Source organism: Lycorma delicatula, chromosome 1 (genome assembly GCF_047948215.1).
Source record: "Lycorma delicatula isolate Av1 chromosome 1, ASM4794821v1, whole genome shotgun sequence".
Classification (NCBI taxonomy): domain Eukaryota; kingdom Metazoa; phylum Arthropoda; class Insecta; order Hemiptera; family Fulgoridae; genus Lycorma; species Lycorma delicatula.
The window spans coordinates 175392513-175409941 of record NC_134455.1 but is presented as its reverse complement, the minus strand read 5'-3'; the positions used below and the strand labels follow the sequence as shown (position 1 = coordinate 175409941).

The following is a 17429-nucleotide window of genomic DNA, read 5'->3' as shown; positions in this document are numbered from 1 at the left end:
TGCCTTGTCAAGAGCTTCTATTATCGTTGTACAGTTATGTCCAAATTCAACTTGTAACTTCTTTAGTAAAAGATACTTCACTATATTTCTCTCAATAAGACTGCTATATATACTCTAAGCCTAATTGTAATCAAACAAAGATCATTTTTGGTAATTTGTGTCCATATTACATTGCTTATAGACTCATTCAAATTTTGGGTTTTGGAATGCAAACAATGCTGGAGGAAATCTGTAGCTGAGAGATCTTTAAAAATAGATTTTATCTCTTGCATGAGGATTGAATTTATGTGAAAGTGTTTTTCTTATGACTTTAGGGTACACCAGGTGTCTTAGCTTTTTTGGAATTTACACCAGGTATTAGAACACAGTACATGCATTGATTTTTCATCAGAGGAGGATATATGGAATTACATTGCTCAAATGACATGTCTCATTTTTTCTATGTTTCCATATTTCTATATAGTGTTTTTATAATTTTCTGCTATTGAAGATAAAATCACAAATGATATACATATCATTTCGCTCATGCCAAGAAATTTTTTCAGATGTTTTGGAAATGAAACATGTGATAGCAAAATTTATTCCAAAATTGTTGAATTACAACCAAAAGCAGTGTCAAATGAACATTGCTAAGGAGTTGCTGAATGAAGGGAACGACAATCCAGAACTGTTCAAACTATGATAACTGGTGATGAAATATGGCTGTATCGGTATGGCATTGAAACTAAGGCCCAGTCATCCCACAGAAGCTTCCTGAGGAGCCAAGACTGAAGAAAGCTTGTCAAGTTCGATAAAATATGAAGGTTCTGATTACGGTGTTCTTCAATTTCAATGGCTTAGTGTTATCATAAGTTCTTGCCACCAGGTTGTATGGTCAGTAAGGAGTACTTCTTGGAAGTTCTGTGGTTAAATAATTCATGGGAATTGCGCCATGATAATGATAATGTCACAAAAAAGCACATACTTAGTGCTTTTTTGTGACTTTTTAGCCAAAAACAATATCGTTATGATGCCTCAGCCTCCATATTTGCTAGATATGATCTCTTGTGACTTCGTCCTATTCCCCAAGCTGAAAAGAACCATGAAACAACATTTTACAAACATTGAAGAGATAAAGGCAGAATCACTGAAGGAGCTGATCACTATACCAAAAATTGCATCCCAGAGGTGATTCAAAGATTTGAAAAAGCACTTGCATGAATGTATTATATCTGTAGGGGGAGTACTTTGAAGGTGACAAAATCAATATTGATGAATAAATAAAGATATTTTGAGAAAAAACTAAAATTCCACATATTTTTTATCAAACCTTATATGTATTTTTTCAAGAGCAACTGAAAATGTTTTGAAAAAGTTATGAAATATTTTATAAAATTGGTTTGTTTTGTTATTTCAAAAGCTAATATTTAAAAAAAAAACTGAATGGTTGGTAGGTAAGTGATGCATTAAATTACAACTAAAAATATATAATTACCAAAAAACAATAGCTAGTGAGGACTCCAGTCATGCAGATGATACCTAGTTAGTATATCATATGTATACTTATGATAGTATACATCATGTACTTATGTTATTGTGCATCGTATACTTATGTTAGTATTCAATTCATATGAATACTAGATATCATTGGTGTCTGGTTAATGTAGATAATCAGGAATTAGATAAAGGTTAACTGTATGTCCAGATCTTATTATTTATCATCAAATTGTACTTTCTCAATGTTTAATTTTATCTCTCTGATGTTTTTTTTTTTGTCAAAGAATTTCCTTGAATAGAGTTTCATTTATTTGTATTACAAAGTTTATAACATTCTAAAATGATTGAGGCGTTTAAGTGAAATCAGTATTAAAAAATATTTGCCTTTTTGTTGGTGTCACATATTAAACAGGGGCACCTACAAAAGATCTTTACCAAGTAATTTGATGTTGAAAATCTTATCTATAGTTCTGTTATGATAAATGTCAGCTGATGTGTGATGCCTCACACATTAACTTATGAATGTCTCTTATTTGCAGTCAGCAATAAAATTCATTTTTTCCAGGCACCAGATTGTCACATTTTGTTTATTTACCATGAGTGTGATGTAAAAAGTAGCCTCATCACAAAAGTTATTTTATTGATTATTTTATTATCTTCCAAATGATCAAGGATTTAAGTTCAAAATTCCTACTAGTAGTTCAATAATCTTGTGGAATTTTTAGTTTGTAAGAACATATTTTTGAATGTTTGTGTAGCTTTTGAAACAGTTGAGTAAGGATATTATACAACTTATGTGTTTTTTGCATGTTTACTTGTACAGAATATGAAGAAGTGATTCACAATTATTCAATATTTTTGTCTGATACTCTAGGCTACTTGTCCTTTTTTATGTTTTTTGTAGCCCTCTAATCTTTTTTGTGTTCATTACTTTTTATGGCCATAAACTCTAAACAAACACAAACACTAGGTTATGATGGTAGAAGTCTATATCAAAATATTGAATCATAGTATATCCAATTTTATTTTCTAGAAACTATTCAGTGTTTTATGCCTTCTCTTGGCAGAGTGACAATAAACATGACTTCTATTTATAGTGCCAGACAACTTCCACTTATCATCAGAAATGTCAACTCTAGAATATTTCATCACTAATGGGGTACTGATAGATGAATAATGTAGTCAGAAACGTAATGTGAAACAAGGGACCATCTCTAAAAAAATGGAATACTAATAAAATGTCTAAATACTTCATTTTAATGATGGATTTTTACTGTTAGAACTTATTGCCATAAAGTATGTAATTTTTTTTACAATTTTTTACATTGTAGAATTTTCTACATGCATTTTGGAGAGAATTTGACCATTCTTTTTTGTACTCCAGCATGTATTTCTGAGATATTTCATTTTTGTAGTGTCATACATATCACTTGAGTTTGAAACATGTTTGCTACTGGTTAATGGTTCATAAAGGAAATTATTATGGTTTTCTATTTGAGTGATTAAAATATGAAACAGCTTTGAGAATTGAAATGCCAAGTAGTTATTCTGATTTTCAAAAAAGAAAAGTCTACACAAAATATGATATTCTAGCTATGAAAACCTACACTGAACTATAACTGTGAAATTCATGCTTACCCATTATTATATGTGTATATTAATAATTATGTAAGGCTATAATAATTTAGTGAATGTCCTTCACATCAAAAGATGTACATTTTAACTTAACAAATAATGAATTTAACTTAACGGTAAATAGAAACAACTACTGTAACATCATCTCTGTTTAAAAGTGGAATAACCTCCATCTATAGTCGTTAAAATGTATAAATGCACATTATAAAATGTATAAAAGCACATACTTGCACAATATTCAGTACGCATTGATGGACTACTCTCCAACTTTGGCTGAGTTTATTGCACAACCTACCTTTGCAAAGTGGAACTTTCCAACCATTTTTGGATAAGCAGGTTAATTTACCTCTAAACTAGCCATCTAGGTTCAGAATATATGTTTGTATAACAAAGAGCTGGGTGGTAATTTTTAATTTTGTTCTCTCCTTTAAGTAGTTTATGATCTATATTAATATAAATATATTACTTAGTAGGGCTGTGTATGTTGCAGTAAATTTCCACAACAAATCCATAGCAGTAATGGATAATCTGTAATAATTGGCATATCTGCTTGTCATATTTACATAACTAAGAACACCATATTTAAAACTTTTTATGGAACTTTTTTTAGGTAAAATCTGTGATTTTTATATTTTTTTGTACTTACCTAATATATAGATAGATATTGATTTTTGATAAATTGATTTTATTTTTCTGTTAGTTGGTAAAAATCACTACAGTATTTTATAATTTATTAATTCTTTTTTATTAATTTCAATGTAATATTTTGAAACTTTGCAGGTATTTACTATCCATAATTTGGACCAATATTCAAGCTGCTTTATTATTATGGATTTTAACACAGTTTGAGTTTGATGTTATTATTGCAATGTTACCAAATATAATTTATTTTATATCACTTACAACGATGATAATTGCTACTTGTCAGGCATTGTCAAAAAAAAGTGATTTTCATCATTTCCGAAGGTATTTTTCCTAAATGTATTGTAATTATTATTATTTTCATTCTAATGTTATTTTAAAGCAATTTCATTAATATTATATTTAATTTTTTTGCTTCTGGTAATTATTTGTTATTTGAATATGTGCTATATATATATATTTATATATTTTACTTATGCAAGTAACTTTCCATGGATGACTTTTAACGTTGTTTTAGTAGATTAATTTTTTGCTTTACATAATTTATTGCCTCAGTTTTTCTTATATCTACATCATATGAGAAGCATCTAGGCACAAGTAAACCTTGGTACTAGTAAGTCTGGCACCAGGCTTACTGTTTTACATTTCGTTTTATGTTTGAAACCAAAAAATGTGTGAGAATGCCATCCTTTTTTTTAAATTCAAATAATTTTTTAACATATTGATTGCTGTGTTAATAAAATTTAATATTATATGAAATATAAACAACAAAACGCAGTTATTAGACAAGTTAAACTTACCATATTAATTTTCAATAATCAATTTTCATAGGATCCCACATCTTCAATTGGTATTGAATTCTACATAACAATATTAAAACGTATATATTTTATATGTCAGATTGTCAAAATTGTTTTCTGTTTTAAAAATTTTGAAATTTATTATGAATGTATGTAAGTTATACATAAAGAATTTACATATACGTTCATAATATATTTAAAAATTTTTGTTTTGGTGGTTTAAATGTCATATACAAGGGTTATTTTTTTTCAAAGTCCGATTGGTCACGAAATAAAAACCCACGCAAAAATCGGATGAACCTTTGCGCATATGTGCTGCGCAACATCTCTAGTATGGCCTTCAATCACGCCGCGTCACTTTGTTTAGTTCTGAACACGTAAACATGTCTACAACAATAGCATCTCCCGCCAAGTGTGAAGTGCATGCGGTAATTCGATTTCTTCAGGCTGAGGAGTGTAATGCAGCTGAAATTCATAGACGAATAAGTAATGTGTATGGTGAAACTTCAATGAGTGAAAGCAAAGTGCGACAATGGTGCAGGAACTTTAAAGCAGGATGTACAGATGTTCATGATGCAGGCAGTCAGGGAAGGAAGTGAGTGTCAACCGATGATCTCATTGAGCGATGGATGAGGCAATTCGAGAAAATCGTTGGTTCACAATTTCTGTATTGAGTGATTAGTTTCCTGAAATTTCAAGGTCAGATCTCTACACCATTGTGAGTGAGAGACTTCAGTACCGCAAACTGTGTGTGAGATAGGTTCCTAAGATGCTGTCCGACCATCACAAAACAATGAGAATGGACGCCTCCCTAAGGTTTCTCCAGCACTACCACAATGAAGGAGAAGATTTTTTGAACAAAATTGTCGCAGGGGATGAGACATGGGTCCATTTCGAAACTGAAGAAACAAAAGAACAATCCAAACAGTGGATGCATTCTCATTTTCCCAGTAAACCAAAGAAGTTCAAGCGAACCTTCTCCAACAGAAAGTGTATGGCTACTTTGTTCTGGGACTGGAATAGAGATCTCTTGGTGGAATTCATGGAACGTAGAATGTGGCATCATTGCAGCCTCATACTGCGTGACTCTTCAACGTCTACGAAGGGCAATTCAGAATAAGCAGAGAGGAATGTTGTCATCAGGCATTGTCTTTCTCCATGTCAATGCTCGGCTGCACACTGCAGGTGTAACAAAGAAGCTCCTGCAGTGTTTTCGTTGGGAAGTGTTTGATCACCCACCATACAGCCTGGACTTGGCTCCATCTGATTTTCAGCTCTTTGCTCACATGAAACGCTGGCTAGGAGGATTGTCACAGATATCAAGCTGCAGACCAGCGTAGAAACATGGCTGAAAACACAGGCGGCTCTGTTCTATGACAAGGGTATTGGAAAGTTGGTACCACGCTACAACAAATGTCTAAATCGGAGTGGCGACTATGTAGAGAAATAGCGTAACTATGTAAATACTTGTTACAAAAAAAATTTTTTATTTTCACTGTTTTTAATTTTGTGATTGATCGGACCTTGAAAAAAAATAACCCTCATAATATGAAATTAAAAACTTGTTTTTAAGAATAAAATTATTTCAAACTGGATATTTTGCAAAATGAATTCATCCAAACTTTTATTGTAATAGAAGAGTCTCTTATAACTGTTTTACTCTCCTTATGGAATTACTCTGCTATATGGTTGTTTTTTTATTGATATTTGGCATATCTTCTGTGGGGCACGAACTCTTTTAAGAGTTTGTAACTTTCTTTTTTACTTTCTTGTGTGAAGTAAAGGAAGTATTTTGATTGTGAAAAATTTCAGTTTACCGATTTCAACAGAAATATCCATTTCGATCATCCCTGAATCTATGATTATCTGGATTATTAAATTTTGATTGGAGTAGGTGGACTACTTGCTGCACAGTCCAGGCTTGGTACTGAATGTTAGCATGAATTATTTTCCTTAAAGAGCTAGTCATTTTTAACTTAGTTTAAGTCTTTCAAGTGAATAATTCTAGAAGGATGAACTGGTCGAGATTGTTACGAAGTGGCTCAGCTCGCAGGTGGCCAGTACTTACAAGGAGAAATTGTAAAAGGTTTAATTAAGATGCAAGAACTTCTGCATGACAATGATTGTGTGAAGAAGTTTTGGATTTTATTTTTTTTTTAAATATTTCAAAATTTCTGTTATTTTAATCAAAGTAAAATAAGTTCAAATGAAACATAATTTATGTGTCAGCATTTATTTAATGAGCATGTTTGGTGTATTTTAAAGCCGGAATCTTATGCCAAATTATTAATTAATTAAGGTCAATTTATGCTGCATATTCCTGGAATTCCTGAAACGTAATCTCTATATAACCCAAGTGATTGTATTTCTTTTAACTTAGACTAACTGCAAAAATGTACAATCTTTCTGTAAAAAAATCTGATTTTCCAAATGTTTGTTGTATTATGTTCTTAATAGATTTAATGGTTTAGTAGATTTATTGTCTTTCAGTTTAGGACTAAGTAGTTTTATGAAAGTACTTTCAAGAAACTTTGCAATTTTTGACGTGGATTGGGCCTTTTTATTTTAATGTTGTAATATTTTCTTTTACAGGTGGTCAAGTCTCTTTATCCAGTATTCTGGTGGCAATTTAAATGCAAATGAAGCAGAATATCAACACTGTTGTAACAATTTACAACCATACGGAACATTTTTTGTCGCGCTACTTGTTAATTTGATATTGATGCCATTTATGTTGCAGACATCTTGTCCTCAGTCAGAAATAACTGTCATTGCTTTTGTTTGTACTTTCATCACTCTTTATAAATTTTCGGTAAGACAAACTTAAATTATGAGATCTTTCTCTGCTTCTTCATATATAGTGTAATGTTTTTTTTTCAGAATTTATTTTTAATCTAATGAATTTCTTGTTTGTATAATTTTAACTAATTACATTTTTCATCAGTGATTGATTTCTTTTTTCCAAATTAACATGTTTGCTATAAAATGTATGAACCGCATTAATATTTTAAGTATTGTTTGTTTGTTGTTTTAAAGTGTAGACAATAAAAATGAAAGAATTATTTTATTATCATTAAGTTCTAAAATGTTATTGTACATTTAAACATAGTCACCAAATAAATTGAGGCAGTTATCGTATTATGGCACTAATGTGAGGATAACTATTCACATAAATACACTGCCTGCGACTTGACTCATTTCTGGATGTTATATAGTCATCATTGCTGAACTGGGTGCTAAAAAATTTCTTGGGGTACATAACCATATAGAAATTGATGGTTCTGTAAGTTCAAACTACAGGGAATTACTGTATTATTCCCATTTAAGTTAGTTGAGTATCTCCTGGGTCATGCATGCTTCATGTGGTTTTGCAGCAATACAATTCTGGAATTCATTAGACCTGACCTTTTGTTATATTTTTGCTATTTTTTATTTTTTCAGAATTTAATAGTTTGTTTCTGCATTAATCGCTTGTTCTTCCTTGTGTCATATGAATTCTAACAAAATTCAATAACTTGATCACTGATTGTGTTTCATAACAGGCGGGTTAGTTATTTAAATTTGATAAACAGAGTGTAATGATCTTTAATGTGATATTTAAATGAAAACTGATGTCCTTAATTTTTTTTGGTGGGTTGGTCAATAAGCATTTGTGGTCTTGAAGTTACAAGGTAGGTGTACAGGAGATAAGTGTGAACAGTATTTACTTTCTTACACCTTGTTTTATAAAATAAGTTTTATTTTTAATTTTTTTTTACATTTGCATTATTTATAAATGTATAGGTAATTCAAAATTGCATTTATCATACTTTGGAATATGTCCTGAAATGCATTACTTTGATTTATAACTTGTGAAATGTTGCCCTGATTTCTCTTCAAGAATAAGATGAATCCATACTAAAAATTAGAGCCAAATAAACTGAAAAATTTAGAAAATTTTGATGTTGTTTTGTCTTAAAAGATTATAAATAGGTCCAGATATGTATCTTTAGTAGTTAAAAATTATTGCAAAGCCCAAAAATTGGAGTAGAAAAAATTATTTTTAGTTTGTTGTAAATTAACTTTATTGAATTACTTTAAATTAAATTTTAAGCTAAGTATTTTGCATATATTAACATCCCAAATCGGCTCTTACAGTATTACCATGCAGTTAGATTCATCTGTGGTATACATACCGTTTATATAAAAAAAAATCTGGGTTTTAATTTTTTTAAATATCTGTTGGATGAGGTTACAGTGTTGTTTTAAGGCTCAAATCAGAGCAAAAATGATAGTTTTAGTTTTATACATGTCCATAGATTGATTCTCTCTTTCCCCTTGACAGCGCCACTGGCAAAGATGGTGACAGTTTTAGTTGTATGCATAGGTGTAGATTGATTCCCTCTTTCTGTTTGATAGTGCCACTAGCAAAGATAGCCACATCTAAAAATAAATTTTCTGTGTTTTGCAGTTTGCTAAATGTGAATCTGTAGTTACAGTTCAATGCGTGTTTCACAGAAAGTTTAATTGTGACTCCATAATAATAAGATTTGTCAATGTCATAATCAGTTTGAAAAGAAGAGTATAATCAGTCTGCGTAAAGAGAAGAGTGTGGGATGATTAAAGGTGATTAGGAAATTTTAAACACATCTGGGAGCCATTCTTGTGAAATACTAAAAAATCTGTTTGGAAGGCCAGCTGAGAACTAGCAATGCCTTTGATAACATACTGAAATGTTGTAATGAAATGTTTTGTACGCTGTGCGTAATTGGTAGCCTACAATCAAAATGTTGCAGCATGAAGATGATCACTTTCTTGAATGCATTGTGTTGACTGACATTTTCTGCTGTTAGATTGGTCAGTTAGGACTTGATGACAACGCTTATTTGTGTTGGATTCCAAGGTCACCTGATCTGACCTCATGAAATTTTTCCTTGAGGTTTTATAAAGAATCTTGTGTATGTACCTCCGTTACCGTCTGATCTATCCAATTAGAGGCTCAGATTTGAAGCAGCTGTTGCCTCCATTCTTAAGAAATTCTGGTTAAAGTATAGGACAAACTGTCATATTGCGTGCCGCTTGATGAAAGGTGCTCACATTGTAAAACTTTCATTTTATTTGTGATTTATCAAAGTTATGCAATATTAAGTAGATTTAAAACCCCAATATTCTTTTTTGAACATCTTTGTGTGCGTGTGTGTGTACTGGTGGTTCATTTAAATTGAGACACATCAGTATATCAAAAGCTACACATTTTAGGAAAAAAATGTTTTCTATTAAAGTTTTTCCATTTCAAGGGGGAAATATGTTCACAACCTATGTTGCCTTTGATAAGATCAAATAAAGGTCATTTTAAGGTCAAATTAATTTTTTTAATAGGAATCTTTATTTTTAACGCAGAATCGAATTCTTTGCAAAAACAATTAAAATTTAATTTCAGAATTTACTTTCTGAAATTCATAGTTTTGTAGTAATTCATCTCCAGTAATGCTGTAGGCCTAAATATGCTGTTTTTTGTTTTATTAGGTTTGTCACAGCTGACTAGCATCCAGCTGATGTTAAATTTTAAATTAAATAAAATTTTAAATAAAAAACAATCAATGAAATGATTAATCTAAATAAAATTCATTTTTTAATCAGATAGTACATACCCGGTATAGTACATAGCCATAGTGTTACATGCTTTAGTCAGTTAAGTTCACTGTGTGAAAATATTTGGTTTAATGAATTACTAATACCTTAAATTTTTTTTTAGTGCTCTTTATTTAAGATAATTACTTAGTCTTCTGAAATTACAGCAACAAATGTTCTAAGTGGTGCTGTACTTCTATGCATTTTTTGATACATTTTAAGAACATCCTATTGTCTGTTAAATGAAATTTAATAGAGTTTCTCTCTTGATATCTCTGCAGGTGTTCGTTGTAAGCTCTTTCATGTTTGCAGGGGTAGTTGGTGCTTCTAGGTAAACCTTTTCTTTACTGTAACCCCATAATAAACAGGGGTAGTTGGTGCTTCTAGGTAAACCTTTTCTTTACGGTAACCCCATAAAAAAATCTACTGGAGTAATGTCGGGGAAACAAGCAGGCCAATGAACTGGACCAGTTCAGTCAGTCTAATGATCATTGTATTTGTGATCCAAAATTACTCTGGTGATAATTGAATAATGTGCAGGACACCCATCATGATGAAATCACATCATTCTCTTCTCCAAGGGGAGTTATTAAGCAGTACAGACAACTTATTTTCTAGAAAATCTGCTTATTTCTTTCCGTTCAAATTTCCATTGGAAAATTGTGTTCCAGTAAATGTACACCCTGTGATTCCACACCAAACATTGACTGTCCACAGCCATTGATGTTCTAGTTCTCCTAGCCACCGTGGATTTTGCACTGCTCAATAATACATATTATGTCTGTTTACTGCTCCATGATTAGTAAAACCTGATTCGTTGGAAAATAGAACATAAGAAGAAAATTCTTATCTACCTGTACTTTTTCCAGCACCCAACAACAAAATGATACTCTTAATTCAAAGTCATTGCTATGTAATTTTTGATTCAGTGAAATATGGTACAGATGGAATTTCAGGAATTTTAATATTCTCAGAACAGAACATGGGTTTTTGATATCCTGGAATTTCTTCTTGAAACTAACATGAGAATTACAATGACTGCCGCATCCACTGCTATTTCATTGTTTTCTGCTGTCACAGTATTTTGACGGTTCTTATTTTTGATCCCCACACTTCCAGCATCACTAAACTTTTTTCTTTTTTTTCCTTTTCCTGTTTAGTCTCCGGTAACTACCGTTTAGATAATTCCTCAGAGGATGAATGAGGGTGATATGTATGAGTGTAAATGAAGTGTAGTATTGTACATTCTCAGTTCGACCATTCCTGAGATGTGTGGTAGCATCACTAAACTGTTTTACAATTCTGTACACAGAAGCATGACTTGGAGTATTTCTACCGGAGAATCGTAGAGCATACAAAGATCAACATTTTGATGACATTTCCTGTAAAGCAAAATTACATTAGTTTTTTCTGTAATTGTAGATTGTTTCATAATTTCCCATAAATAAAAATTAATTAATTTAATATTTATTAATAGTTAATAACAAAGTAATAAAAAATTAATTGAAGATACTGATAATATGTTCACTTAGACAAATGTCATTTGTAACTTGAACTTCATTTTTACGCTATTTTAAAAAAATTGTTGGTGTAAACACGCACAACTTCTTTTTCATTATTGTTAGTATTGTGTGTTTTTTATTTAAAATTTAATTTTCTTTAATTTAAAATTTAACATCAGCTGGATGTAACTCATCAGCTGAGCCAGACCTAATGAAACTAAAAACACCAATTTATAGGCCTACAGCATTTCTGAACTTGAATAACTAAAAAAACTATCAATTTTAAAGAGAAAATTGGTGTGTAGTGGTGAAGATTGGTGTGGTGTAGATTGGTGTGTAGTGGTGAATGCGTCTTCACAAATCAGATGATTTTGAAGTCGAGAGTTCAACGTTCAAATCCTAGTAAAGGCAGTTATTTTTATATGGATTTGAATACTAGATCGTGGATACCGGTGTTCTTTGGTGGTTGGTTTCAATTAACCTTACATCTCAAAAGTGGTCGACCTGAGTTTGTACAAGACTGCTGTTCACTTAGACTCATACATATTAAGAAATCTAGAGAAGTTCTGAAGTACCATATGAGTCAATAAAAAAAATAATTGTGGGTCACAAAAAAATTACTTTGTAAACTGTAAATGATTGAGCATAAATCATATTAACAAGAGGAAGTAGTTCACATGGAAGAGAAATGTAAAGTTAGAGATCAGATAATAAAAGTAGGTTGTGAGATAGATTTAAACAGTTGCTTAATGTAATGATTTCTTTATCTTAATTTCTCTACTTTATGGTTTAGTTGGTTTTATTTGAATTTTTTTTGATAATACTTCTGTAATTATAAACAGAAATATGAACTTTGGAAATACTTTGAATGAATGTGTGCTGCAGAATTTGATGTTAGTCTCAAAAAACATTATTGTATGACATATATGTGAATTTAAATTATCATACAAATTTTTTTTGGTTGTTTCAGATTAAATCTTTTTTACCTCTCTCACCATCACCATCAGTTGATGGTGGTCCTAATAATAAAAATGGTAATAATAATAATAATAGCAATATTGGTAGTGGTTCTTCTAATCGGTCATCATCAACTGTTGATTTATTGGCATTGTTTTCATTTGCTGTACATGTATTGGCCAGGTATCCATATGAGACAGATTCTGTTGTTAGTTGTGGATGGAGGTTCTTGGATGTTCATGTACCTACTTTTGCATCATATGTAGTTGGTAAGAGTGTCAGTTATTCGTATTATTTTCTCTATTAAGATATCATTTCTATAATTATGATATGAAGGTTTAATATAAACTGATGTAATTCTGAACATTAAAAAAAAATTGTAGGGATTTAAAAAAAAATGGTCTTTCAATTTTAGACATTGTTGTGATATAATAAGATTAATTTATCAGTTATATGTAAGCTGTAGTTTTTTGATTAAGAAATTCAGTCATTTTGTTTTTATCCTATTTACTGTTTGTAATCTACTTGTAGTATTTGAGAAAGTCATCTTTTTTTTTTACTCCTCCCTTCTGATATATCAAGACCAGACCCACCGTAAGCACAACACAGTCTCCAATGGGAATCATAGGATCGCCTGTTAGAAAAGGGGCGGCAAGGAACTCAGAGAAGTCCCACAGGTGTCAATGGAACATGTACATCCACATCCGGGCCTAACTCAGCCGGGTCTAACCTAACCTAACCTAATCTGGCTTAATCTAATCTTAACTGATGCAAATTGGAGACCACATCCACTTCTTCGTATTAGTGAGCATGACACCAATTATGTTGTTTCTTTCTAGCAGGCCCAGTACTCTACCACACACCGCACCCTTGGATTTGGCCACATATTGCACAAGAAAATAACATACTCAATATCATCAAGGGTGTCAAAATACAGATACAGGCACAAATCATGACCTGAAGCAACCATGATCTGACAGGAAATAAGTAAGAGAATAGTTTAGCTCTCCAAATCTCCTACTAACCCACAGTCTGACATGTTTAATTAGCCTGTATGTCCATCTTCCCTTGTTGGATTCATCCCTCAACTGCCACCAGTCTAGGAGAACACCATAAGAAACTCCCTATCCACCCCACTGGTGACAGTCATCATTGAACTGTGTCAGATGTCTATTGCCAGTATGCTGCCAGTAACAAATGCTGTCTCAGAGGGGTCAGTTCTGTAGCTCGAGCCGACCTGCAGAGACATCCTTGGACCTGCTCAAGAGTTAGACTATTACATTGTGTTCAATGTAATTGTGTTCAATGTGCCTGGTTCTTAACCAGGCAGGTGCTTCATATAGCAGGATCGAGTTTACAGCACTGGAGTTTATGTGCTGTTTTAAGAATCTTGTCTTGGTCTTGGATGTTGCTGACAAGGCTGCTCAGTGTGAGTGGCCATTAAATTCTTTGCTTTAACTGCTGTTATGTTTCCTAAAAGAATGCACCCATACTTCCTCTATCCACTATGACAAGAACCAAGACATTGGTGAAGGCAACTGGGACAACATCCTCAGGGAACGTTAACCTCAGGACCCCATTATAGACAACATTCCACAATGAGGGTGACAGAATGGATTCCTGCGGCATACCCTGATCGATCATAAGCATGGCTGTGCCATTTATGTTACATGCAATGATAGCCCTGTGATAGAGATAGGACTGAAGTACCCTCTTCAGATAGGGGCTGACCCCCCCTTATCTACAAGCGATCAATGACCATAACAGACTGTTGAAGACCTTCCTGATGTCAAAGAAGATGAGTTCTGGGATGTTCTTTCTATGTCTTGATCCAGCAATCACACTGTCAATTGTATTCATTACCCTGTGACTATGTCAATCAAGATAGCTGTCCGTATTAGTGTGGACTTAGGCCACTGTTTCTGGTGATGTTGTCAGCAAGCAGTACCACCAGCATCTGCTTGAACAGCTTTGTGAAGTTATTGATCAAACAAAGCAGTTGTTGAGCAGAAGGATCATTAGCAGGGCATCCTTCCTTCCTGATCAGTACTGACTGCAACATCTTCTATTGCTCCTGTGCTTGTTGACCTAAGATATAGTTGAACTCATCTTAAGAACTTGAATGGGGCTGCACCAATCATAATCCTGATCACCCCAATTAGAAGATTGTCAGGTTCAGGACTTTTCCCAATCTTCATCCTCCGTGTAGTGGCTGGAAGCTTCCCCAAGGAGAACTGAGAGATTTTGTAGCATTAATTTACCGCCTTCTGGGAAAAATGCAGCTGCACAGCTTAATAGCTGACCATCAGTAAGGACTGGCAGCCTCCGCTCAAAATTTCTTTGCAAGATATATGAGCCCAGATGTCTCCATTGACTCCTTCACAGCTGCTTCTGCCAGTCCCTCTTGCACATCATGATGGCCAACTTTTACCTCCTCCTGGACTTGAAGAAACAAACTCTCACCAGTTCCCTTCGATGCATGTTCATCCCATGATTTAATCTCTGAAACTGCCATTGTGCTGACCAGCAAGCCTTTCTCAATTTGGCAAGATCAGACGACCACCAGTAGACCAGCTTGGCCAACCTGGGCCAAACTCCTGTGGTCTCACAGACCTCTCTGTCTGCCTGTACAAGGGCATCTGTCTTCATCTCATCTTCCTTGTCTAACCTGGTTGTGATTAATTCCTGAAATCTAATGCATTCATCTAAAGATATTTCCACCAGATTGCTGCCCATTGAGGTCGGAGTGTCCACACCATGAACAAGATGGTGCAGTGATTGCTTATTGAGACCTCATCTAGGACTCCCAAAAGCCGATCCTCTTGGTATGGCCAGCATTGACAAAAGTAAGATCAATCCCCCCGAATGACCATCGCTCCTGTCAAATGTAGGTAGGTAAACAGCTGTTGTTCAGGCAAACCAACCCTGCCATACTCCTCAGGTCATTCAACATGAATCCCTGGGGCTGTCAACCAGACTGCCCCAAGCCCTGGACTTCATATTAAAATCACCAGCAGCTACCTGCTTACAGCCCTGGAGACTCCTGATCTCAGCAAACAGATTGTCAGTGAACACACCAAACTCAGTTGTACAGATGTTGGGTGAGCAGTAGCAGCTGAAAAAAAGCAACTGTGCCCTACATCAACCCAAACAAAGCCCTCACCATCACTGCTATGTAGCAGCAGTATACTCGTCTTAACTGTGTGGATGGCAGTATCTTTTTGCACATCGTTAAACCAATGTCTGTCCTTGATTACAGAGACATTGGGTTCGGACCAATACTTTGTCTACATCTTTCTTGGTGGCCACCTCCCATCAAGAGTCCCCTGACACGCTGCTGCAGTTACAGTTAATCTGAGGGACCTTCGTATGCTTACATGCCTTGCTACCTAACTTCTGCTCCTTTGCACCACACAAGGCACATATCAGCTGATTGGGACACACCTCTTTCTTACTGCACAGCTCTGACTTCCTATGCCATAATTGAAACACAGTCCTGAGTGGTCAGGGCCGTGATACTTAGCCTGGTTGTCAGCACCTGAACAATGGTCCTCCTCCTTTTTCATGGTAACCCAGGCATTCTGAATCTAGACTTGTCAGTGCTTTGCCTGCCCTGGCAGAAAAAAAAATCACTGATGTGTTGTTAGTATTGCCAAAGACCAGCCTAACTGATAACTAAAACTCTCATCTGGTCTGACCACCATAGTGATACCACCCTCCCTTATCATGTCTTCATCAGTACTGGAGTCGATGTCCTTGATATGGACAATGCCTCTTCTATCTGCCCTATCATGGAAAGAAACATCAACATCTGCTACATGTTCATGATGAACACCTTTAGGAGATTCTGCCGCCTTAACCTCACCTCTCGCACGGATGTGGATCTCATTATTCATCCCTCTCCTAAGGGAGTTATAGCAAAATTATAATACATTTTACTTTTAATTAAGATAATTACATAAAGATTGGTGGCTTGTTTCTACTTCATGTTTTCTGACTATATCTCTGTAAATCTTCCAGTCTATAACCTAAGTTAAAATCCATAAAAGAAAACTGAAAACATCATTAGCTTACTAAGAAAAAGTGTTTAATTAATTTTAATTCTAATTTTAGTTAAGTTTAATTATTACATGATAAAAAAAAATATCTGAAATATATAAAGCTGTTGAGTATTTATAAAATAAATTGTGTGAAAAAAAATTTACTAGTGCTTTTATTTAAATAATTTTTCAGGAAATGGAGTTGAATTTTGTTTGAATTTTAGAGCATTGTTTTATCTCATAATACCAGCTGTTTTAATTAAAATGGCTTCCAGAGATAACTGGAGAGGCACTTACACATCACTTGTGCCTCACTGCATGTCATTGGCCTGGTGGCAAATAACTGTTTTATCTTCACAAGGTGAGACTTTTTTACTATTTAAATTTTTTAACGCTTAGAAAATTTCACAATTGCTTATTATTGTTGGTAAATTCATATATAACTGTTTACTCTTTTCTATACCTGTGGGGTACTTCATATATGAGGGATAATTTTTTTTCAAGGTCCGATTGGTCACAAAATTAAAAAACCACAGTGAAAATAAAAATTTTTTATTTGTAATAAGTACTTACATAGTTACGCTATTTATCTACATAATCGCCACTCCGATTTAGACATTTGTCGTAGCGTGGTACCAACTTTCCAATACCCTCATCATAGAACGGAGCCGCCTGTGTTTTCAGCCATGTTTCTACACTGGTCTGCAGCTCTTGGTGGAATTCATGGAACATGGCTTGACCATCACTGCAGCCTCATACTGTGTGAC

General features: G+C 33.7%; 1 protein-coding gene across 2 annotated transcripts in view; it reads left to right on the top strand.

Annotated features, from left to right (window-relative positions):
• The window catches only part of wfs1 (wolframin ER transmembrane glycoprotein wfs1), a 59392-nt gene that overhangs the window by 27861 nt on the left and 14102 nt on the right, over positions 1-17429 (top strand). For both annotated transcript variants that reach the window (XM_075367571.1, XM_075367561.1), the window contains exons 7-10: positions 3892-4077; positions 7146-7365; positions 12636-12891; positions 16856-17023. In XM_075367571.1, coding sequence (XP_075223686.1) covers positions 3892-4077; positions 7146-7365; positions 12636-12891; positions 16856-17023 — 830 coding nt within the window. The remainder of the gene's footprint in view (positions 1-3891; positions 4078-7145; positions 7366-12635; positions 12892-16855; positions 17024-17429) is intronic.